The sequence below is a fragment of the Eubalaena glacialis genome, chromosome 17 (genome assembly GCF_028564815.1).
Source record: "Eubalaena glacialis isolate mEubGla1 chromosome 17, mEubGla1.1.hap2.+ XY, whole genome shotgun sequence".
Taxonomy (NCBI): domain Eukaryota; kingdom Metazoa; phylum Chordata; class Mammalia; order Artiodactyla; family Balaenidae; genus Eubalaena; species Eubalaena glacialis.
This window is the reverse complement of record NC_083732.1, coordinates 73,449,434-73,475,996: the sequence shown is the minus strand read 5'-3', so window position 1 is coordinate 73,475,996 and position 26,563 is coordinate 73,449,434. Positions and strand designations below refer to the sequence as shown.

At 36.9% G+C, this 26,563-nt stretch overlaps 1 protein-coding gene across 4 annotated transcripts in view; it reads right to left on the bottom strand.

Moving 5' to 3' along the window:
- Nucleotides 1-8,371: 8,371 nt before the first annotated feature.
- FAM91A1 (family with sequence similarity 91 member A1) overlaps nucleotides 8,372-26,563 on the bottom strand; it is a 41,842-nt gene continuing 23,650 nt past the window's right edge. For all 4 annotated transcript variants that reach the window (XM_061171831.1, XM_061171832.1, XM_061171834.1 and 1 more), the window contains 9 exons: nucleotides 25,364-25,512; nucleotides 23,992-24,126; nucleotides 23,739-23,852; nucleotides 19,456-19,528; nucleotides 17,312-17,461; nucleotides 15,219-15,323; nucleotides 14,572-14,695; nucleotides 13,334-13,403; nucleotides 8,372-11,303 (listed from right to left, as the gene is read on the bottom strand). In XM_061171831.1, coding sequence (XP_061027814.1) covers nucleotides 11,118-11,303; nucleotides 13,334-13,403; nucleotides 14,572-14,695; nucleotides 15,219-15,323; nucleotides 17,312-17,461; nucleotides 19,456-19,528; nucleotides 23,739-23,852; nucleotides 23,992-24,126; nucleotides 25,364-25,512 — 1,106 coding nt within the window. In that variant the 3' untranslated portion in view covers nucleotides 8,372-11,117. The remainder of the gene's footprint in view (nucleotides 11,304-13,333; nucleotides 13,404-14,571; nucleotides 14,696-15,218; nucleotides 15,324-17,311; nucleotides 17,462-19,455; nucleotides 19,529-23,738; nucleotides 23,853-23,991; nucleotides 24,127-25,363; nucleotides 25,513-26,563) is intronic.

Genomic DNA, 26,563 nt, shown 5'->3' with positions numbered 1-26,563 from the left:
AAAATGTGAAAGCAGAAGGTCTAAGGCACAACTGGTGTCTTTTATAGATTCTTATCTCTGTTCTTTCTTCATTCTGATCAAGTCGTTTTCTGGCACAGAGCTCCTAAAATCCTTGGAATTTTCTAAGTGATGAGAGTGATAAAGGTGTCTTTTGTTATGTTAATGAGGCAATTTTTGGAAAGCCTCTAGGTCACCTAAGGATGGGGGCTGGTGGCCAGGAGAAGCATTCACGTGATTAGAGAACTTTCAGTCTCCTCACACCGCCGGCCCCCCACCTCCTGGGAGGGAAGAGGGGCTGGAGATTGCATTTAACCACCAATGACCAAGGATTTAATCAATCATGCTTGTGTAATGAAAACTCCATTAAAAAAAAAAAACCCAAAAGGACACGTTTCCAGTGGGTAAACACATGGAGATTCAGGGACAATGGTGCAAACAGAAACAAGACTTGTCTCACCTGAACCAAAATTCCTAAACATAAATTTTACTGCCTCAGAGAGCCTGGAGTCCTTGGATCATATGTCTTGTGAAGCAGTCCTTAGGCTTCTATATGTTCTAGATTTGAAAAAATTGTCAAAATCATCACCGTGACAACCAGAGTCTGTATTGGTATTGCTGCTTTGTTTTCTTTATGAGTCTTAGAAAAACACTAAATGCCTAACTTTCTTTTTCACTGGCTGTTTTATATTTGCCCGGTCAGCCCCTTCTATGGTTGAACCACAAGCATCAGATTTTTAAATTTTCTTTCTTGTAGCTCCTATGACAGAATCTAGACAAATACAAAATCAGCATGTTTTGAGTACTGTAGATGAATGACAACTGGCAATATGTTTAAACTTAGAAACTGTCCAAAACACTTTCATATAATTTAAATTTGTTGAAAACTTCTGCAGGATGAGGCAGCAATTATAAATATCTCTCTTGAAGACCAGAGGTTTTATTAAGCACAAAAAACAAATGACTTAACTCTAAACAGAAAAAAAAATGTAAAAAAAGAAAATTAGTTCATTATTGTTACCTTGTTACCAAATGCCCGGTTTCATTGTTTAGCTACAACTGAAGTGATTGACAATGGGTAGAATATAGTCACGATTGTTCTCTCTTACACTAGCCTTGTTTTACGAGTTTTAATATCTGAATTATTCTCCACAGACCTAGATTATCCATTAAGCATAGAAGTTTACATTTCAGAGGGATAAGAGATGGACTCCGAAAAAAAAAAAAAAACAATTTGACAAGAGAATCTTTATCTCTTTATAGAAAATGTCAGGAAACATAAAGGAGAAAATGATTTTAAAAAAAAAGAATACTTTCACTGCAAATAACAATCTAATTCAGAATGACTTAAATGGGGGTAATTTTTGTCACATAACACAGAATCCAGAAGTTGCTGACATTGGCTCAGCTGCTTAAGGATAATACCAGTGATCCTGGCTCTATTTTCTGCACTACCATCCTTACTTGTTGGTTTTTGTTGTATGCTTGACACTCACGGTCATAAGAAGGCTGCTGCACCTCCAGACATTACATCCAAGTTCCAGGTAGGAAGAAGGGGAGGGACAAAAATCTTCTCACTCACAAGGCTTTGTTTGTCCTTTGGGAGGGGTGCCCTCCCCAGCAGACCTTCCCTAATATTTCATCAGCCAGAATTGGATCACATGGCCACTCTTAGACCAATTAAAGGACAGAGATGACATGATCAAACCAATTCCCTTGGGTTGAAGTAGGGGCTAACTCATGCTGAGATCCCTTCCCCAAGTGCCTCCATGAACACATTGGCAAAGAAGGGGGACCACCAGAAGGGTAGACCATGGGTTGTGGACAGGGTCTGCTGCTCCAAGCATGACTTGGTTTAATCCAGGGCAGACCAAGAAGACAGCCAACTTGTAGACATAGCCCAGGACACTCCCTCTCATGAAGCTCCCAACCAGGGGGCCCTGTGCAAGGGCCAAGTGAAAATCACAGCACACTTTTCCCCAGACAAACCCAGTGTCACAAGCCCCGGTGATATTCCCTTGGCCGACCCTAAGGCCACCTGCAGCCTCAGCTCCTGTGAACTCTGCTGCCTTCCCACCCCAAGTACCGATGTCTCTCTCCCTAAATGTATCCTCAGCCCCGGAAGTATGCTCAGCCCACTGTCAGGGCAGGTCAAAATGCTACCTGAAAACTGGGTTCGCCTCTTGGTGGGTGTCAAGCCAAAGGACACAACCAAGCCAAAGAGCAGCAGAAGAAAGGACTTATCATTTGCAGCAAGTAAGGAAAACACCGAGAATCTTTCTCAAAGCAGCAGTGTCTCCTAGAGTAGCAAAATTGGGAACGTTTTAAGCTAAAGGTATGAGCATATTCATGAATGGGCTTGGGCGATGGACAGAGTCCAAGCTGTAGTTGATTGAAGTCAGGAGGGTTAGAAAAGATCAACATCATCCTTTAGGTTCCAGTTCTGGTGGTTGAGGCTTCAGGCTAATCTTTACTATTGAAACAGAACTGGGACTCTTCACCACTGTTATATTATCTTTGCTATTGTTACTTCTCTTGCCTGATAAGTTTGCCCTTTTGTTCTCTTAAGATCATTATTGCTGACACCTGTTCAAGGATAAGCATTGTGGCCAGGCTTAGATCACAAAATGGCTTAGGCCAAAAATGGCTTCTCTTATGTCAAGAAAGCCATGCCTGTTTCTCCTTCTCTGGGGATCCCCTACCTTATCTGCTTACCTTTTTGCAGATGCAGTTAAGGTAAAATAAGGAGATTTGGGGCCTGACCTAAGCACAGGAACCTTTCAATCCGGTCTGGAGGTCAGACAGGGAAGTCAGAGAGTCACAGGGTGAGAAGGATTCAACACAGGGAAGATTCCCCAGGGCTTTAGAGCTAGAAGGGGACTGTGTCTGGGAAAGCAGGCAGGCTTTAGGAGCTGAAAGTAGCTCCAGACGGCAGGCAGATGGTCAAGGAAAACAGGGAGGGCAAGGATCTGAATCCTGCCGTAACTGTGTGAGCTTAGCGGAGGCCCGGAGCCCCAGAGGATTCCTGCCACCCTGACTCTGCACCTGGGACTCTTGAGCAGAGAACCCAGCCACGCCATGCTAGGACTGCAGACCCCCGGAAGGGGGAATAAATAAATGGATGCTGTTTTAAGCCACTACATTTGTGGTAATTAATACATAGCAATAGAAATCGAATACATCTGAAACATTTTATTAAATGAATTTTAAAAATGATGGAATACGTGTTCATCTTTGAGGCTCAGTAACACCCCTGCCACCACCATGCTGTTAAACTGTTGTCTCTAAGCCCCAAATCCACCCTTCTGTTCTCACTCTGTAATGCCCGGGCTGAGTCAGACGCTCCTGCAGTGAGACACTTTCCCCTGGAAATTTATTCATAATCAACCTGGAGGAGTAAGTCCTCCAGTTCTCAGAGTAGTTTTGCAAACGAACTCAACCCACAGTTAACAGGACTGGGGGTGATGGGTGAAGAGGTGCTTACTCTGTGCTGTCCTCATGCAAGTTAATTCCCTCAGAGAAAGGAGGATTAAAAAGTGAAATACTGCCACCCACCGGAAGAGAAAAGCCTGCTAACAAATATTAATAGAAGCTGCTGAAACAACTCAGGTCCTCAGCAGTCTGGACTCTGAGCTTTCAACACAACTTCTGCGCTTTGCCTGAGTCCTAATGCCAACACTCCAGGGACCTGGACAGTGATTTTTGAAACACCAGCAATAAAAACACTAAGAGATGAAGTTAAAAGTTTAATCCGGCAGCTGTGCCCTTTTGGCATTCTGGATTTTCAATGGTGTTCAAAAGACAGAGAGCAGGAATGGCCTAAAGGTAGGTTTTGACTTCACTGTCCTGCCTGGGATTCAGCAGATGCCTGCTTGGAAAATGAAAGCCATTCATACTTTTTTCTCATGAGCAAAACATACAAAATCAACAAACCATTTCAAAGCAGACGGCCACCATTATCTATCCAACACAATTTACCCTAGCTCCCTTTACCCCAGTCTCATCAAATCTTGGAAGTTCCTTGGACATGCCAGGCATGCTTCTACCTGTGAGCCTTTGCATACTGTTTCCTCTCCCTGGAACACTCTTCCCCCGATGTCTACATGGCCCACATTCTCTTTAAGTCTTTGCTTACATGTCACCGTCTCATTGAGGTCTTCTCTGGCCAGCTACCGATAAAGTGTAATTCCAATTCCTAGTGTTCCCATCCTTCTCACCATTTTTTTTCCCGTAGCAATTATCACCTTCTAACCTGCTATACAATTTCCTTATTTTGCTTACTGTCTCCACTAACTAGAATGTGAACTCCATGAAGACCAGAATGTCTTATTCACTGATCTGCCCCTTTACTAAAATAGTATCATGTCTACCATTTAGTAAATGTACAATTAGTACTGAATGTACAGATGAAAGAATACTATTCACCCTCTGAACATGAGCTTAGAGTGCTTTAACTCTATGTAATCTTCTCCTGACTCACATGACTTTACTTTTTAGGATTTTAGCCCTATTTCTTTACTTTCCCAAATTAAATATCATATTATTTTCATTCAGAAAAGAAGTTTAAGATTAATCAACATCTTTGCTCAGCATTCCTTCTCATATAACAGACCTCCCTTGTGGAAAAACTTCTTTATTTGAAATTTTTTTTTGAGGTCAGTCTAATGATAAACTCGGTTTTTTATATTTGAAAATGTCTTTTTCACATTTGTTCCTGAAAGATAGTTTTGCCAGATTCACAATTGTTAGGTCAACAGTCATTTTCTCCAAGTACTTTGATGATGTAATTGAATTGTTTTCTGAGTTCATTACTGATGAACATTATTGATACATACTATGCATTGGATTCCTGTATCTCTGGATTCCCATCTTTCATCTGTTCTGGATCATTCTTAGCCACTTTCTCTTTGGGATTTATCTCACTTCATCTTTTTATCTTCCTATTCTAATCCAACTAAATAAAAGGACGGTAAGAGTACACTATGAAAAATAAATGCCCATAAACTCAGTAATCTAGAGGAAACAGACCAATTCCTTGAAAGATACAAACTACCAAAACTCACTCAAGAAGAAATAGCTAATAGGAATAGAGCTATTAAAGAAATTTAATTTGTAGTTCAAAACCTTTCAAAAAAGAAAAAAAAAAGAAATCTGCAAAACAGTGACCAACAAAAACCAAAGAAGTTATAAATAAATGGAGAGATATTTGTTAGGATATCAATTCTCCTCCATTTGATGTATAGATTCAATATAATTTTGATTAAAATCTTTGCAGGCTTGTGTGTAGATGTTGAAAAGTTGATTCTAAAATTTATATGGAAAGGCAAAGGAACTAAAAGAGCCAACATCAATTCTAAAAACAACAAAGTTGGATGACTAACAGTATCCAATTTCAGCATGGTATTAAAAGGACAGACACATTGATCAATGAAACAGAACTGACAGCCCGGAAACAGACCCACACAAAAAAATGCCAATTGATTTTTTCAAACCATTTTATTGAAGTATAATTTACATATGATAAAATTTACTTAAGTGTACAATGCAATTATTTTGGTAAACTTAGATTTGCACAACATCAATCACCGCAATCCAATTTTACATTTCCAGCACTCCAAGAAGATGCCTTATACCCATTTGCAGTCACCCCCCCATTTCCACCCCAGGCAACTACTGATCTACTTTGTCTCTATAGGATCATCAGCTGATTTTTGACAAAGGTGTAATGGCAATTCAGTGAAGAAAATATAAACATGTATCTCATACCGCATATTAAAATTAGCTCAAATGGGTCAAAGACCTAAACATAAAACTATAACACTTTCAGAAGAAAATGAAAACTCTGCACCTTGGGTTTGGTGATGAGTTTTTTGATAACAGCATCAAAAGCACAATCCGTTAAAAAAAAAACCCCAAACCAAGAAACCAGACACTGTCAAAATTAAAAACTTTTGCTCTTTACTTTAAAAGACACTATTAAGAGAATGAAAAGAAAAGCTAGACTGGGAAAAAATATCTGCAAAACACATATCTGATAAAAGACTTGTACTCAAATACTTACTGAACTCTTAAAACTCAGTAACACCTAGTTTTTAAAATATGAGCAACAAATCCGAACAGATACTTCACCAAAGAAGATATATGAATGGCAAATAAGCGCATGAAAAGATGCCCAACATAATTTTTCACTGGGAAAATTAGTTATTTCAACTACAATGAGATACCATTGCAGTGGGAACCCTCATTCATTGCTAGTGGGAATGCAAAATGGCAGTCACTCACTTTGGAAGACAGTTTGGCAGTTTTTATAAAGTTAAATACACACTTACCAATGACTCAGCAATCCCACTCGTCGCTATTTACCCAAGCAAAATGAATTGTTTGTATTAAAACCTGAACATGAATGTTAAATGATAAACAAACCTTGATACATCCATACAATGAAATACTCAGCAATAGAAAGAAACAGAGCTATCGATTCACACAACATGTATCAATTTAAAATGCATTTTGCTATGCAAGAGGCTAGACTCAAAGGCTACAAACTGTACAGTTCCACCATGTGTATGACATTCTGGGAAAAGCAAAACTATAGGAATGGAACAGGTAAGTGGTTGTGAGGGGTGGGGTGAGGGGTTGAGTACAAAGGGGAATTTTTAGGGTGATCGAACCGTTCTGTGTAGTACTGAGACAGTGGACACATGACTGCGTTTGTCAAAGACGACGCAGAGTAAATTTTCCCAGTGAAAAATCAGCTGGGATGTCAAGAGATCCCAGATGGAATTCAGAATGTGACAAATAAATCTGTTTTACAAATGTATGACATAACCTCAATGAAGGGAGTGGGGAATAAAATGAGCTGAACTAAATTACTTTGGAAAATGAGTGAATACTATAAGGCTAGAGACAAAAAAAAGTACTTAAACACTATACCCTAGTTGGTCAATTTGTTTCTCACAGGGGTACAATGTTAACTATTCTGAAACCACTTTATAAGTATTCTAGGGTTGAACAAATAAGCAAATAAATTGTAGATAAAAAGAGCCAGGTTTCTCACCCTCAGAAAGAAGTTATGAACAAGCAAAGAGGCATAACTAGAATGAACCTTGTGGCGCTAGACGAGAATCAGTTTAATATACATACAGATAGATGGATCTAAAAATAATTATAGAGATGTGTGCCTATATTATTTGTTAGTATACATATTTATATCTCTTAGGTCATTTCACTGGAAAGGTGCAGATGCAGTAGCAGCAAGCACACCTAAACCACAATCTTGGTTTCTAAGTACCATTCCGCAATGAAAGGAACCAGGGCTCCTTGGAGAAATAGGCTAATCCTAGGGCTGGCATCCAGATAATACCTGCAGTGCTAGAAAGTAAAACTATGGTCAAAAAAAAAAAAAAAGATGAGGGTACACCAAAAGGATTTAGGAGCCAACTTCAAAGAGTTCCCAATAGGCAAAGCTAAAACAATTTGCACAACAAAATAAATAACAACTGTACTGGATTTTAACCCACAGTATAAAATAAATAGCCATGATTGCATACTAATATAAATAAATGATCAAATAAATAGGGGAAAGGAACAAATCTTTAAGAAAATTTGTAAAGAATATATATAGATATTCTCCTTCCCTTTGAGTGTGGACTAGACTTAGTAATTCACTTCAAAAAAAAAAAAGAGTATGGAAAGTGGAAAAATGGTACTTTACAGTGGAAAAACCTAGCAGACACCACCTTAACCAATGAAGGAACATCACCAATAATGCCTATTTACATTTTGCACCCCATGATATAATACAGCGTGGAAGGGCACACAACCGCTGTGCTATATCCTTCCTGATAAAGCACAACCTCAAGTTTAATCATGATAAAACACCAGACAAACCCACATTGAGGGACATACTACCAAATCACCAACTAGTGCTCTTCACAGTGTCATGGTCATGAAAGACTGAGAAACTGTCACAGATCGGTGATGACCAAGGAGGCAGTGATGACTAAATAAACGCAACGTGGTATCCTGGAGGGGGTCCTGGAACAGGAGAACATGAGAGGAAAATGGGTGAAAACCAAATAAAGTCTGTAGTTTAGTAAATACTATTGTACCAATGTTAATTTCTGAGTTTTGACAGATGTGCCATAGTTTACATAAGTTGTAAACATTAGTGGAAGCTCGTGGAAGGATATAGGGAATATCTCCGGACCACCTTTGCAATTTTTCTGCTAATCTGAAATTACTATAAAATAAAAAGGTTATTTTTTTTAAAAAAGTATAGGAAAACGTCAGCACTGAAAGCATGCCTGTATTTAAAATTAAGGGAGGGGCTTACAGAAGATTATACACATTTTCACAGCAACTTGACCAACACCACAGTTTATTTGTAAACATATTATATGTGTCAATAATCAAATTGACAACACTTTATACATTTCACTGTATAATATTAACAGCATACCAGAAAAAAATCCACTGTGCTCAGTTACAGTTTTGGTATTTTAAAATCTTTAAATACAAACCGTATTTGAAACACTGAACATAAAAGAGAAACACAAATGGCAAAGAAAACTGGAAACAACTAAAAGAAACCAATATTCCCCACAAAAAACAAATAAAATATCTGATTACACACTTTAAAAGAAAATAAGGAATCAAGAAAACCAGACGATCATATATTTTTTTAACAACATAAAGTTACATTTCTTTAGACCTATGTGAGAGGTGAAATTGTACCATACTAAACTCTATGTCCTTTTTTATATTTCTTTTTTTCTCTTGGTTTCTGAAGTTTGCCAATGGTTTAAGCTACTTTAAGGGCAGAAAAGAGGGGAGGCAGCACAAAGCCAAATGAAATTACTTTAAACATTTGCAGAAAAACTGGATAAAAATTCTTTCACAAATTTTCTTTGGCAAATAATAAATTCTGTATTTATTACCTTTTTGTTGAATAGGATCAACACATAAGATTTAAGAGATGCACCTTTACATGAGTTAATGTATGAATGAAACAAAGCCAAATTCACAAAGTAAAGCATAAAAGTGGCTTTCACATTTTGCTAATAACAGCTTTAAAAGTGCAGATTCTCCGTCCTTAAAAGTATGAGAGGTCTTCAGCTGGGAATCAGAATCTTTCCTCATTCACATGAGAAACCGGAGTTGACTACATGTTTTTTCAGTACTTTCCCTAAAATTCATGATCATTTATTAGGCTCTATTTCCTCCTCTGTTAGCTCTCAAAGGAAATATAGCAGCAAATCACTCCCATATTTTAAGTTTTAAATTCACCAACAACTGGGTTCACTACCAACAACTACAAACATTCAGTGCTTTATTAGTGTACATGTCATTACTGTAGGCTAAGTTGTTAATAACAGAAATAAATAAAATAACTACAGTTAATCTGAACAAAGCAAATGAAAATGAGATTAAAGAGCCCTGATCAAATGAAATACTTACAACTTTCAGTTGAAAAACTGTAAAAGTTACATACATACCTAATAGCACTAGGAATGTACAATATCAATTATTGGAAAAATAAATGAGTGATTCACAGTTATAAGAAATTATTTTAATATTAGTATTTTTCCTTTTATACACAAACATTTATAACATACACTTGGTTTCTACCTCATATTAAGACAAAGTAGAATACTAAACATTACTGCATTTACCCAAAACACAGCACTGACTGTGCCACAGGTAACCTGCTCCAAAATATTCAACAGGTAGGCGACAGTACTGAATGCATGGTTAACAGTTTGAAGAAAGACACATACTTCCAGAAGTATGTTAAATACACAAATGTCAGTTCTATAAATAACAAAAATTATCAGCAAAAATGTTTAGGTTTAACCTTCCCAAATTTTCTAATGCTTTAAATATTTTAGATATATGTTGTTTGACCAGTTAGTTTGGTTACAGTTTTAAACTAGCAAACCATTATCCTATGAGAAAAGCTAAACTAAACTATATAACACTGCACAAACTTCCCAAGGAAGGTAACTTGAAAAATCTAAAAAGTGATTCCAATTATCCTAATTAACATTTGAGATACTAAAAGAATCAATGACTCAAGAAACATTTTGAAATTACTCAATTTTTCTTTATCATTTCCTCTAAAACTAGTCACATAAATTTAAGATCCGGATTGCTTATGTCCTCACAGTAGGTTTATCACTAAAGTGTTCTGATCAGAAGACATAGCCTTAATGCCTCTAATATGCAATTCTAAGCTGAAATCAAAATCCTTGGTTTGAAAACATCAAATCCAATTCCATAACATTCATGGGCAGAGCTACTAAACAAAAAATAAATCAGGGAGAAAATGTGCAGCAGCCACAGCTACAAGAGTGGAAAATAAATTCTATTTTTCCATAAAGACTCTATGAAAATATAAAGCCCAAAATGAGCGACAACGGAAGTCCACATATAAATGTTGTTTAAAAATAGAATGTTTTCCAAAGCTTCTTATGAGATGTCGATGTATAGTCATAGTCTGAGGTAAGACCTTCTAAATCAAGGTTAAGCCATACATAACTATGCTGATGTACATACCTTCAACAATGTTCAACCGATATACATAATTTACAAACATCCACAGCAATTCTTAATGCCCCATCAGATCATCTCTCAATAATGGATGTTTATCGTTTTATAGTTTTGCTACTTTAAATACCAAGAAGCCTTTTCAGAGGAAGAGTTCTACCTCTTCCCACGATCCCCTAAAGAGTAGGTAACAAAATATAAAATTAAACAAGATTTATGTTTGATAAACTAACATATAAAATTACCACTGCAATATTCATAGTGACTGCTTATAAACATAACAGTCATCATAAAGCCTATAAAGTATATCCTCAGTTTTATAAAAGAAACGCAGATTGTCTCAAGGTAAAAAATACAGTGCAGGCTGCTAAAAAGCTCTTCGTTGCATCAGGAGGTGCAATAATGAGGAAAACTTCAGAAAACATGAACATGTTCCCCAAACTTTAACTTTAACATCAGTTAAGCATGAATTGCACTGCAGCAGCTGGATGCTTTTTAGTGGCTGGCAATATAAAGCTAATGTTAAGAAAGAAAAATGGCAGAAAGTGTGAGCAACAAATGATGTAACCAAATTACTGCAAATGGAGATTAGCAATAAGAAGTGAGGAAGGTGAACGTCCACTCCACTCTGTTAAGATGCCATCTTTAAATATTAAGTTCTTTGCAGGAAGTGGAACTCCCAGGTCAGCACAGGATGACTGTGAAAGCAAACTGGGAAAACTGGCCTCATTGTGAATATCCAGTGTTGAAGCACCTTCCTAAAAGATCAAGAAACAAGAGAAAAAAAATTCTATTCAACACTTTACCAAACCACTTAATGTAGCTAATGAGAAATAGAGACCTTGATTACCTAAGAAATGTTTATGGAATGGCAAAGCACTATAGGAGATGCCAAGTTGTACCTCACAAACCTAAAATAATCGATGCTAGGTATTAACGTGCAGGAATGACTAATACACTCAGATGATGACAAGTGCTTTGAAATAAACAGAAATAACACGCTATGAGAATATGGGATGAGAAAAAGTTAATTCTTAGACAAAAACCCTCACACAACATTAAGCACTGGAACAATCCATCCACTCCCAGGGCTCTCAGATTCACACATTCAGCAGACTTCTCCCCAGAACTCCAGGCTCAAACCTCCACCTATGCAACATCTGTTCTTGGATGTTTCACCATAAATTCCACACTTAGCATGTCCATAAGCAAACTCTCAAATTTTCCCCCGCTGGTTCCTCCCCAGCCTTCCCTGCTCCAGCTAGTCAAGAAATATGAAAATCATTCTTTATCCTTCCCTTCCTCACCACAGCCTCAATCTTTCCTCACATTTAATCACCAAGTTCCATCAGTCTCCCTCCAACGTGTATCCCAAATGAGTTTACTTGACTCACTCACCATAGCCACCACTGTAGTCTAGGCCAGTGGTCTCCAAAGTGGGGTACTCACTCTAAAGTGGGGTGCAGTACCGTGAAAATTTTTAAAATCCTGTATCTACTTATTGTATCCGATAAAATTCCTGGTTTTGTGTATCTTTTATAATATACATAATTTATTATATTATTACATGTTTAACAGTATATACATGTAATAAACAAACCTTTATTATGGATACATGCAAATTTTTTTTAAACGAAAAAGGGTGTTGGGCCACCAACATCTCTTACTTGGGCTATTAGAGCAGTCTCCGAACTTATCTTGTTTCTGTGCTTGTCTGTTTTTAATCTATTCTCTAAACAGTAACTAATCTTTTAAAAGAGTCAATTAAAAATAATGTCATTCTCTGTTAAAAGTCTTTAATAGTTTCTCTTTGCACTCAGCATAAAATACATATTCTTTAACATACTCCAGAAGGCTCTCTGTTCTTCTTCAACCTCACCTCTTCCCACCATCCCTCTTTCAAGAGGCTTCTGCCACACTGGGCCTTCTCGCTTCCTTGCAGGCCGAATGCCTTCCTGACACAGGACTTTTGCACCTACTAACCTCGGCCTGGAATACTCTTTCCCATCCTTTAGGTTTCAGCTTATGCGTCATCTCTACCTATTTAAATTAGGTCTACCTTTGGATTCCATCAGATTTGAAGGAGCTTGGCTCCTTCAAAGCACTTACTGAAATCTGTAATTACTTCACATATTTTGATGTTTACTCGACTATGGTCTCATACAACACTTAAGCTCCATTAGTGTCTTAGATATCACTGTTTCCCCAGCACCTGGTAAAGGGTCTGGCATAGAGTCAACTCAAGCATTTATTGAAAGAATGAATGAAACCAAACTCCAAAATACTGATTTCATAATATTAGAACAGATATACCAAACAAAAATATTCCATTCTAAAAGTTTATCTACAAATCAAGTCTAGAGCATCCTTTCTTTCCTTGGGGGGAAGATAAAAGGTCTAGAGCACTGGCATTCACTACCATAACAGACAACCCCCTCTCAGTAATGGAGAATCACTGCAGTTATTAATGGAAGTGTACTGACCCAAGAACCAGCACCTAGCATGGTGCATGGCCCATGGCAGATGCTTAACACATTTCCGTTTAATGAAGCACTAGCACAGAACAAACAGTCCAAGCTTCCTAAACACCTGGCCAGTGAAATCATGTATGTCAGTTAACTTCCTGAATTGCAGCATCTTCGTTTATAAATTAAAATGCATAAATAAGCATGAAATAATGCTTATTTCATGTCTTACTGCTGTGGAGACTCAGAACAAACATGGAAGTGTTTTGCATACTATAAAAGCTCTATGCAAATACCATTTGGATTTTTTTGGTTTTTGTTACCTGGAATGAGTGAACAAAGTTAAGGACTTGTAGAGACAGTTTTCTACTGGAATGTAAGAGGTTTTGAAGGCTGAAAAAAAGGGGAAAAGTTTAAAACAAATATGACAAGAACTAATATCTCAAAAGAGTTTAATTTTTAACAATTTAAACGCATTTATGTATGTATATACATCTTGGTTAATTACATAAAAATTTTAAAAAAACAATTTCAATGGTTCTCATCAATGAAATTTCTGCTTGTTTTAATAATACAGAGTAACAGTGCATAAAAAGACCATTTTGAAATAAAACATCATGTATAACCAAAATTGGAAAATTATTGTTAAAAGTTTAAACTACTACCAAATATAAATGTTAAATACAAGAAAACTTCTAAAATAAAAATTTAGGCACATATCTTTCAAATATGTAAATTGGTAACAATTATAGTGGCAATCATTAAAACTATACAGTATTTCTTTCTTTTATTCATGTATGTTATTTTATTTTCAGGATAGCTATTAAAATTATTTGTCAGTTAAGTACTTTTAATTTTCTGATATAAGCTACATTGGGCCAATTAAATTATTATCCAACTTTGTTTTCCTAAATAAAGATGTCAAGATCTGTGGATATCATCTCTCCAAGCCACCCACCATGACAATCAGATTCAAAGATATTCTTTTCGGCTAAACTAGACAGTCTCAGAACTTTTACAACGCTGACTCTTAGCAGCCATTCCCAATGGATCAGAGTTGGCATATGAGATAAAACCTACATGTCATTTCTGATAAGTATTATGTGCTCATTTTAGAAAATGTGGAAACTGAAGAAAATTTAGAAAGTCAGCCATAATTCCACTATAGGAGATAATCACTATTAACATAACTTGAGTGTGTGTATGTTAAGAAAGAGAGAATTTCTATAGATATTTACATATTAAAAAAACTAGGTTCATACCGTCATATAAGCATGCCCATTTTAACCGTACTCTCGCCAAATCTGGGTAACTAAGTAAATATAATTAACCAAAACATGTGTCCAAAAGACTTGCATGTGCCTAATTTCTGAGGTACTGAACTTTAATTTTAAAATACATAGCAAACTCTTAAACTAGCCATTTTTATTCAATCAACAAATAAACACAAGGCAAGTACTATGATCATGTGTGAAATAAGACAAAGTAGGATATAGCAACTAATACTGAGAGCTTAAGAAGTCTCATAGATGAAAGGATGACAACAAACATAAACCCTCACCTCTCTTTTCTGCAAAGGCCATGTGTAGCAATTTTTCTGCAAACTTTCTGGTTTAATTCAGAACTAAACAGTGGAATTCCAAAGCACAGCTCGAGAGGAACCCAATCTGCTTCTGTTGTGGCAACTACAAAAGGATATATAAAGTTATTAATCATATATATATTTATATATATTATGACCGACCAGGGTTTCTTAACTGAGCTCCAGAGATTTTCATAGATTCCTCCCACCCCCCACTGACATCCACCAAAGGGCTTAGCAGGGGAGAAGACTCAGAGAGGGGATCAGTGAATCTCTGAAACAGGAAAGAATGTTTTTTGAGTATGTACATGCTTCTGGGAAGAAGGCACACAGCTTTCAACAGATGCTCAAAGTGGTCTTTTACCCAAAAAAAAAAGTAGTGCAGGACATCTACAAGATGAGAGAATCAACATAGGAAAAATAAAACATTTTTATTCTCAGGTCATAGTTTTATAATATTTTAACTAACTTTAATTATTATTCTAAACATATAAAATTCTTTCCTAGAAAATACTTATGAAAAAGTCCATTATAATAAGAGCAGAAAAACGATATCCAAATGACTTAACAAAAGAGTCAAACCTCAGAAATTAGTCCAAGATTGCAAATAATTTTTAAAGCCTTACCAGAGTTTTGCTTTGTGGCCGAATCTATAGTTGCTTCCTCAATGACCATTTCAAATGACTCTGTACTCCCATTTACATCTGAGCCAGAAGCCAAATCAGGTTCTCCTTATAATTAAAGGGCATACACAATATTAGGATTCTAGTAGTTGGCACAGGTTGTCAATAAGTCAGTCCTAACATAAAAGAAGACTTCAGGCAACAGAAATGACAACGGAAAACAATGAACAGTCTTTAGACTAAAGCAGTAGTTCTTAAAAGGGGGACAATTTTGTCCCCCAAGAAACACTTGGCAACGTTTGAAGACACGGTTTGGTCGCCATGCATGGGGACAGGGATGCTGCTGATGTCTAGAGATCCTAAACATCCAACAGTGCACAGGACAGCCCCCCGCAACAAGGAATCATCCAGCTCCAAACATAAACAGTACTGAGCTTGTAAAGCCCTGACCTAAAAAAGCAAGGATTAAAAAGGCAGAACACAAGTTTAGACCTTTTAGAGAATTACTAAAGTCATTTCTATCCCCATGGAAACATGCAGTCTGATTACATCATTCCTTCTCAAAATATTTTTTTTGACTCCCTGTATCTTTCAGCATGAAAGATCCTCCAAGATCTTCTAGATCTCACCTATTACTTCTCTACTCTCATCTACTACTGCCCCACAAACTCTTCTTTCGGCCAAGATGAGCTACTTTATTGCCCGATTCCCTAAAGGCTGCTACCCTCCAAATAAACAACTATCTGTGTGTAGCGAACTCCTCGCTTTTCAAAATTTAGTTCAAACTTTACCTTCTCTAAGAGGCCTCTCTGATAGCTCAATTGGGCTGGGATATGCCTTCTCTGTCCTACTTTAGCACTTCAAGAAGCAGACCCCTATATCTCAGTCTTTTAACACTACACAGTAGGCTGATTCACTTGCTTGTCTCTCCTTCCAGGGTTTTATTCCCTAGGACTTAGTAACAGAAATATCTCCAACACCTAAGGAGGTATTTTGTAAATGTTTATAGAATGAATGGAATAAAACATGACAGCTACAGTAGACATTCATTGAAATGACAGCCCTCTTCTCTAAAAATGCTCCTGTGATACCTGGCAGTCAACTGTTGAAAGTTACCCAACTCCTCTGGCCAAAGGTAAATGGACCAGGAGTGGAGACTAATTCAATCCACTGGATGGCTTAGCAATCAATCATATTTTCTCAGGATTTCAAACTAAGAGGTTCAGCGAATATAGTCAATCAATGATAGAGACTTGAATTAAAAGGTTCCATAGAGTCATGGACCAGAGGTGACATCATGGCAACCAAAGCCACATACAAGCCAAAATTATGCCAGAACAGAAACAATTAGTAATTATGAGAAGGTGATTTGAAAATGAATTTTTAAATTAGAAAGAAAAACGTATCTAAGGAAAATTAGCTGTTGTCAATATGCAGGACAGGCTGGAGACAGAAAGAAGAGAATGAGGCCAGGAAGGCTAAGCAGGAAATGGTCGCAATAAAACATGTATAAAGTATCAAAACTCAGACTAGAATGGCAGTTACAGAGAATTAAAGAGAGAGGGAAAGAAATGGATATAAGAGACATTTCTAAAGACTAATTCACAGAACTTGGAAACTAACTGGGTTGAGTGGGAAAGGAGAAGGATGAGATAAAGATATGATTTTTAAGGCCTGCATAACAAGACAATGGTGCCTTGATAGAAAGAGGAAAGCTGAAAGGAAAAAACTACTCATTCTAGTTTGAAAACAATTTTACAAAGAGACTAAAGTTTTGAAACCATCACCCCATAAAGGAACTTAATTTAAAGCCTATAAACATAAATACGACAGTAAAGGGCTAAAACCCAATAACCATTCTGTATTCCAACCCCAGGTCATCACTTCTTTACTTATGCTCTTAGTATTTTCTCCATTTGAACAATTGATATTTGTCCCAATGATGTCACAGAATATTTTCTCATCTTTCAGTGGAAAAACATTAAGTATTAAATAAGTCAACATCCCCACAAAGGTACCCATGCTTTTTAAATATTAAGCTTGTGATAAACTCAGTACCAATTATCCTAATTCAAAGACCCCAGCTATTGGCTAACCTCTCTCATCAGAAGCATCACTGAGTTTTCTGTTTGCAAGTTGGCTAGAAGCATTCAACATGGTGACATATCCACAAAAATGCTGCAAGTCCACTTTGTTCCTCAACATCTGCAATGCTTTATGAACACCCATACTGACACGCGTAAACTCTAAGAACAAAGAGTTGACATCACATTATAAGTAAACAGTTTTACAACAAAACACCAAAAACTTAAATATACTTTCCTTTTATTAAACAATTCTAGAACTACTTTTATATTTTATCAAGATTGATTCCAATGAAGAAATATCTGTGGATGAAAAAGGATGCTGTACACATACAACATATTTACAGACTTCAGAAGGCAACTGATGTAGCAAAACAACTGACCTGCTAAGTAATCAAATAGGGTCAGTCCGTGGCAAATTCTCTAGGCTTCTCTTTGTAGTTCTATTCTGCCTCAAATACTTACTTAGTGGGTTTCTACCAGGAAATGCATCAAATACACATCATATATTTTTTTTAATTTAAGAAAAGTAAAAAGTATTCTTATTGAAACTAAAGCTAACAAAGTACTTGAAATTATATCCCTAATAAATTATTTAAATATCAGCTCGTTCTCACAAATATGTGAACTTACAAAAGAGAAAGATGCTCTATAACCAAATATGAATATTCCTCTTTTTTAGAATATTCACAGTAATCTCCAAAGGCAAGAGATTTCTTAATCAGTTCTTGAGATTTTGTGATTTTTAAGATCCTGCTGTCACTATCCTGTATCTTCTGGTGAACAATAAATTTTTCCATAGAATTTATAAAGTATCAGAGAATTAACTAGCAAAGTTTAGTTGCAGAGAAATACTTATTTCTGAATAGGGGCTATTTTTTGGAAGAGAAAACTCTCTTCTCCAAATTTTGTACACATTTATTCACAACAGCCAAAAGACAGCACAATTTCAAATGTGAGGCTTTTGCAGCCTAGCCATGTGGAAAGGAAAAAATACTTATAAAAATCTTCTTCCTTTTCCCTGCTTTGGGCGAGGAGGGGCAATGGTGACTAACATTTTAGAAGAAAAGTTCTTATATGAATTAAGTTAAATTACTTGAACGATTCACTGCTCTCTAAAATTCCAAGCAATATTCTAAGAACAAGAAAAATAGATTAGAGAATGAAAGTTTTGCATGGAGCAGGAAACACAAGTGCTATATAAATATACGTAAGTTTTAATCAGAGAGTATTTTTCTTTTGAATATACATACTTTCTTAATATTCAATAGAGGAAAGGTATTTTTATATTAAACAAAAGGAAGAATGAATTTGCGTTTATAGAAATTCTCCGAGCATCTTTCACCAAATGTATTGTAGCTCACAATTCTAAAAAGAGATAACATTAAACAGGCTTTTCACCCTTCATTCCAACCCGCTAAATTTAGCTCAAACTTTGCTATTCACTCAAGTCCTCTCTAATAGGAAAAATAAAATGTAAAAAAAATTTTAATTAATTAATTAAAAAGCAAATTAGTGCTTTCTCATTTTCTCTACACAATGACTCTAGATTCGGGACTTCTAATACTATACCACAAACTTAAATCAAAACACATTGACCATTAATAAAAGTTTTTTTTTTTAAATTTGCTTCTGTAAAAAAAAAAAAAATGCTGAAACAGGAAATACATGCAAGTTCTCTGTAAACTGTAAGTTAGTATACAAATGTTCATTAGTGTCCATAAAAGCCCCTGAAAAAAACCAGTATGTAACACTTGGGGGAAAAAACATCAACTTTCTAAGCATAAAATCTTCCCTATGACTTGTCTTCTCCCCCAACCTCCAAATAAATAAACAATAAAAGGAAACTAAAAGGCCAAACATACAGAAAACCTAGTCTTCCATCTACGTAGCTACCTACTTAGTCTCTTCATCTCCAAGACAGACTAGTATTCCTTCTAGGCCTGGGTTCTAAATGAGTCTTATTCTATTAGTTCTTTGTAGGAACAGGCACATGACAGAAAACTACCTTTTGCCAATACTCTTTAAAAGCAGAATAGTTTTAAGACCCTAGAACTTAAAAATTTTAAGAATTTACTTCCTGCTATGTTTCCACCAAATTGTGGACAAGATTAATCATAAAGAAGTCAAATGGATACAACTCAAAATTAAGGTACCTCCTCGTAGTTCTGTCTCATCAAATGGGAAAGGTATGTGGACAGTTTCTCCTATCCCATGCAAACCATGTCCCTAAACACGAAAAAACACAAGTTGAAAGGTATACGCAAAACCTGTATTTCCAATAGTAGATACTCAAACGATAAACAAGACTGTGCCTCGTGATGGTGTATTCCACATTAATACTCCATCAAAATGCTCTCAACAATTTTCTATTTTTCTCCAGCAAGTAAAGACAATCTTAAGTCTATATTAACCTATTAAGGCAATGTGTCTCAAATTGAGTGTATGGGCTAATGAAAAAACAGGTAAATCTGGTGTCAGCCAAGTGAAGCCTGAATGAGATCAAGTGCACTCACACAAGGGTTAGCTGTAGTGCTGAGAGAGAAAAGTGGTGGGAGGATCCCCATGATCACCTGGCATGCCATGGACTAGGAATGTAAATCTCAAAAACCTGCACTGAATGACACATATTGAAAATTACTTGCTGCAACATCGTAATTATATACGATTGGAAACAACCAAAATGCCTGTCAGGGGACTGATTAAATAAATTAATGTATGTATTTTCAATGCAGCTGCAAAAAAGAGCAAGCTCTCTATAAAGTGAAAGTTACAACTGCTAAGTGGAAAAAGCATGGGGCATCTCAGTGTGTAACCGCTTGCATATGCATAAAGAAATTCTAGAAGGGTACAGCAAAAACTAATGTGGTTGTCTGATTTGGAGGAGAGTTAGGGAGTGGGCACTGGGTAGAGTGTTAGAAGGGCAGTGATACTTTTCTCTGTGCATCTTTTAATAGTGTTTTATTTTTGAATCATGTGAATTTCTATCAAAAGTTAAATTGAAAAAAGTCTATGAGTCTAACCACGTCAGTCCCACATTACAAATAATAATTTACTTTCATCCATCACACTCAATTAATGTTGTTCATTTAAATTTTGTTAGTCTTTTGTATTTAATTCCTAAATTCATTTTGGTTTTACAGTTGTGTAAGAATGATAAGCATGAGGAATTTAATTTTATGTTTATATGTATTTCGAATTGTTATAATAGAAAATTTAACACTGGGGATCTATACATTTTTTCCCTTTAAAAGAGACCCATACATTATTCAAATTCAAGATACCATGACATAAAAGAAAAAAAATAATTTCAGGGAAAAAAATCACATGCATTTATTTGGTTCATATAACAACTTGAGTATATTTCTGACATCTTGCTTCTATTCCATTGATACATTTATGATTTCAACCCTAAACAAGATGGCTATTATAAAAGCATGGTTTTAATCAAAATCTTTTTTTTTTTTTTAAACCTTTCTTTTTTTTTTTAAATTAATTTATTTATTTATATTTATTTTTGGCTGTGTTGGGTCTTCGTTTCTGTGCGAGGGCTTTCTCCAGTTGTGGCGAGCGGGGGCCACTCTTCATCGCCGTGCGCGGGCCTCTCACTGTCGCGGCCTCTCCCGTTGTGGAGCACAGGCTCCAGACGCGCAGGCTCAGTAGTTATGGCTCACGGGCTTAGTCGCTCCGCGGCATGTGGGATCTTCCCAGACCAGGGCTCGAACCCGTGTCCCCCGCATTGGCAGGCAGATTCTCAACCACTGCGCCACCAGGGAAGCCCTAATCAAAATCTTAATTTTGTTGTGTTTTAAGTTCCAGCAAGGTGAATTTTTCCATAAAATGTAATAAAAGAGGCATTCTTTTTTAGCAAAGGCAGAACTCCTTAACAACACTTTAAAACTCCTATCACTCAACTCCCACCACCACTGCCACCACAGCGAACATTTTTTGAGATCTTCCGGTGCGCTAAACAAAGGTATAAAGCATTTTTACGTAGATCATCCATTTCAGTCATTCTTTTCAACAACCGTATAAAGATAAGAAATTTTATTATCTCCAATTTGCAGGTGAAGTCACTGAAGTTCAAGGAGGTTATTTATCTTGCCCAACGTTGCCAATAAGTAGTGGAATCAAGATGTGAATTCAGGCAGACTGACCCTTCAGTCCACATCTAACCCATTCTACTGTGTATCTTCCCCCAACCCCTACTTCATGTCTGCCCTGGCTGGCTAATGCATCGTCTCACGGTTTCTACTACCATCCACGTGCTGATGCTGACACTCAAGTCAATCTCTCCTGTTCAACCTCTCATTCAAATTTCAGAATATTTTCAATTACCTCCTAAATATCTCCACCACCCAAACGTCCCACAGGCCCAAAACACACCACCTCATCTGCCCCCATAAACCGGCTCTGTGTGATATCATCACTCTTCCACTTTCAAAAGCCAAGTACCTCAGGAATCATTCTTCCTCTTCCCACATCCATCTCAGACATCTGATCAATTCTATTTATTTTATATTTGTAATAATTCTTCCTTTTCATTCTTATTACCACTTCCGTGACCTACGCTGTCCTCATCTCTTATCTGGTCTCCAACACTGACTCCTAATCCTGTCTTCTCCCACCCAGCCATTCTCAACAGTCTTCAGGCTGATCTTCCAAATCAAAACTGACCATGTTAATCCCCTGCTCAGCACCCTTTACTGGCTGCCATCAATCTAAAGGGGAAATTCTAAGCACTACAGTGGGACAGTTAAGGTCCACTGCCCTCTGGGCCTGCCTACTTCTCCAGACTCATCTCTGACCACCATCCCATCATACTTCAGCTCACCCCTCAAAATTACATAACAGCTTACAGGCCCTAGCACACGCTCCCACTTCGTATTCCTATTTATTCAACAAACACTCACTGAGCAACTTCTACGAGTCAGGCACTATTTTTGGGCACCAGGGAAATAGTTACGAAGAAAAAGAAAAAAAATCTCTACCCAGAGATTTATTCATGCTGACCACTCTGCCTGGCCTCACTCTCCTCTAAATCAGCCTTTTCTATTTAGCCTGGGTCTCATTTTCTCTAAGGAGCTTTCCCTAAGCCTTTGTCCTTGCCCCAAGGCTAGAAGGATACTACTTCTCTTTAATGCTTGCACTGTATATGTATAACTCTCTTCAGCACTCAGCAAAAAAATGGAAGTGACTGCTTATGCAACTTTACCCACCAGACTTTAAGTTTCTTGAAGACAGGGACCACATCTTATTTGTATATGCACATTAATTAGTACAGAATATGGCGAGTACAATTGTTAGTTCAATGAATTAAAGAAATCTTTACAAAGAACCTATTACATACCAGAAAGTGTGCTACACACTTCATACACACCTTCTCATTTCATTCTCTCAACAATCCTAAGGCTAAAAATGCTTACCTTGGCATTAGCTGTCACTATTATTTTTTGTTGTTACACAGTAGATATTACCATCTCCATTTTGCAGATGGGAAACTAAGTATAAGAGGAGTATCTCTAAAATGTTACACACCACTTCACACCTGCTGGGGTGGCTATAATAAAAAAAATCAGATAATACCAAGTGCTGGAGGGACTGTAAAATGGTGCAGTTCCTTAAATAGTTAAACAGAGTTACCATATGACTCAGCATTTCCACTCCTAGGGATATACTCAAAAGAAATGACAACATGTCCACACAAAAACCTGTACATAAATGTTTATAACAGTGATTATTATTATTCATAATAGCCAAAAGGTAGAAGCAATCCAAATGTCCATCAACTGATGAACGGATAAACAAAATGCGTTTCATCATACAAGGGGATATTATTTGGCCATAAAAAGGAATGCAGTACTCATGCTACATGATGAACCTTGACAACAGGAAAGAAGCCAGTCACAAAAGACTACATATTATATGATTCCATGTATCTGAAATGCCCCAAATAGGCATTCTAGGGAGGCAGCAAGTACATTAGTGTTGTTAGAGCTGGGGCGGGGGGGTGAAAGTGGAATAGGGGAGTGAGAACTAAAGGTCCAGGAAAATGTTGTAAAATTGAGTGTGGTGCTGACTGTAGACATCTGTGAATACACTAAAACCACTGAATCACAGAATTCAATTGGGGAATAAAGTATGTGAACTGCATCTCTATTTCAAGGCTACTATTAAAAAAAAAAATAGGGCCACACAGGCAGCAAAAGATGAGGCTGAAACTCAAAGTTCGGTCTAACTTCAAAGCCTATGCTGTTTCCACCACTTCCAAGCTGCTAGACAAAGGCCAGGACTAAAACGCAGATCTCTGTTTCCTTACATTTCAGTTTTACAAATGTCAAATTACTGATGTCTGATTGCGACTCAGCAGAAAGCTAGACAAATTATGATCTTTAAAATAAAAATCCAAAACTGACTGTTTCAAATAAGCTAACTGTACCTGAATCAAAACCGCCGAATGTGTTAGGGCATCGTTCAACATCGTGAGCACATTTGATGTAGGAACAACCCCAGGATCATGACCCCAAGAAGTTATTAGTAATCGATCATAACCCTATGGGAAAGAAATGAATAAAACACAGCATGGCATTTAGAAACTAACAAAAAAAAATTTAAGAAAGTTATCTATAATACTGCTTACCAGTTTCTATCCTCCTTAAAAATGATTTTTAAAAAAACCTCAATCAACATACCTGGAATATATCTGGCAGTTTTCGAAGTCTTGTACCTTTGGACAGCAAAAGAGATGGTGGTCCTTGCCTGGTGATATGGTAAATGTACAGTTTAAACCAGACAGAACTGACTTCTGGGATAGCTGGTCCAATATGCTAAAATCATAAAACAGGTAAGATAAAGTTGTAAATACTTATCTGAAGCCAAATTTCACAAATGACCAAGTATATTCTTAAAGCTAATGCCTCATGTAAGTGTTAACTGCTATTATCCTTATGAAGATAAATTTTAAAGGATCCATTCAAACAGTTTCAAACTTACACTGGAATTGAGAAAGCAGGTCTTATCACTGTAATTAAGAGAATGGACTCTGGAGTAGGTGGCCTAAGTCTGAATCTTGGCTTCACCCCCTCAGCCCTATCACCTAAGGTTACTGAAGCGCTCTTGTGCCTCATTTTGCTCATCTGTAACATGGCAACAAAATACTTATCTCTTAAGGACATTGTTAAAGGTTTAAAATAGTACCTGGCAGCACATAACAAGCTCTGTATCAAAGTGTTAGTTGTTACAATCATTAATAATTTTTCTCAAAAGGGACTATCTATCCTTCCATCCATCTTACCATTCATCCATTCATTCAGTTCATGGATTCCTGCTATGACCAGAGGCTGTGTTAAAGAACAGAAGGAAGTGTGTGTGTGTGCGCGTGTGTGTGTGAGTGTGTGAGCGCGTGTGTGTGTTGGGGGGGCTGCAAATCTACAATCATTCCTGAATGAACAGAGGACAAACAGAGGACAAAACTGGGGTAAGGGGGGAGTGGGCGCACTGAGGCAGCTAGATCAGCACAGGCAACAAAATCATCCTGGTACAAGAATCCCTTCCTTTGTTCTACACCATTAAACCTAGCACATCTAGGGAACCAGGAAGGATGCAGCACTGAAGAATAGAGCACAAACCTCACTCTTTGAAAACGGTACATGTCACAATGGCCTTGCTAAGTATACAAACGCAACTGATCTATTTTTAAAAACTAAAAGACCAGAAGTCATTTTCACGATTTTAAAGATAACTAGAGTTCTAGCTTTCAAGCATAATCTTTTCTTTTCAGCTTATTTAGCATCACAGCCCCACTTCCAAAAATATTTCATTTTTCCTAATTGTGTCACTAGTCACTAGATAATACATACATAAAATGTACCAATTATACCTCACAAACTGAACATAACATCTTACAACAGCAAAAAATACAAAACTGCTTTCTGAGTTGATGATTTTAATATCTGGTTATCTACAAATTGAGAAGTAATACAGTAAGACTGATAAACCTCTCCTTCACGTCGCCATGAGGAAGGATGAAATGGCGGCAGAGCGAGCTTCCCAGTGAGTCTTTACCTGAGGCGTGCAGCTGCTGACAGGCCGGATTTCGTTGGTGAGAGGAGCCATGGAAACAAGCAGTGTGTAATTTTTGTTTAGAACTCTGCTGCAAGTTGCAGGGTCCAACCCAAGAAGGCTTTCACAGCGCAAGAGATCCAGAGGAAAACCTGAATTATGATCAACCACATACATAGAATGAAAGACTGACAATGTGAAAAAAAAGAGTCTAAGATGAAACACTGATAACTGCCTTGAGATTTAAATTTTTTTAATAAGGTAGAATATCTCTATTAAAAAGCACTTTATTTCCTAGGAGACCAATAAGACTCTCTAAGACTTAAAGCTAAAAGTCTTTATTCTCTGGTCCAGGAAGATAACTGTCTACTGGTGTTTCTTCAGGCTAACCTTATACTTTAAAAATATGTTTGCTTTATCTTACTTCCTCTCCATCATGGCAGTGGCATCTTATGAAAACCTAAGTGCCCTGGGAAAGCTGTATCCTTCCCTCCCCCAATTTTCAATCTCTATACAAACTTTGCAGCCAAGTTCTGAATTGACCAGAGGGGCAAGAATTCCTCATTTAGAAACATGTGCCTAAACTAGTCCATAAAGCATGAACTCACTTAGCATGCAACTGATTTTAAGTGTCCCCATTCTTAATCCTTCTGGAAAATACCAGTCCTACTGCTCTCTAAAAAGATAAAGGGGATTTGGAGGGTCTGTCCGTGTCTGGCCTCTCACAGATAAACAAGGGGAGTGCCTGTGATCTTAGCTAAGTTATATGAGAAAGGGTGGGTCCTTGCAGTAAGCCCCTTTTTGAAATACAAAAAGGGTGAGAAGCTTCAGGTAAAATTCGACATTGTCAATGCCAAGTATAGAAAATATTTAATGAATACTAGGATATGGAAGGAAGTCTAAAGAGTTGATGGTAGTTAGAACAAGGTTTTTACAACTGTGATAGCTTTTCTACAAATGAGGTTTAATTTCTAAACATTTCATAGTACGAGACTGCCGAATTACAAACAGTGGCTTTAAGGTCTCACTTGTACTGATCCTAGGGAAAAGATATCTTTTTAAAGACAAAGATACCTGGAAAAAAAAAATTATGCTTATAAAATGAAAACAAGTTAGACCACACATTGTTTCTGTTTTTTAAGCAGTGCCTCATGCTGTCTAGAACCAAAAGATTACTACGAAACTAGTCTTTTTCACACATAT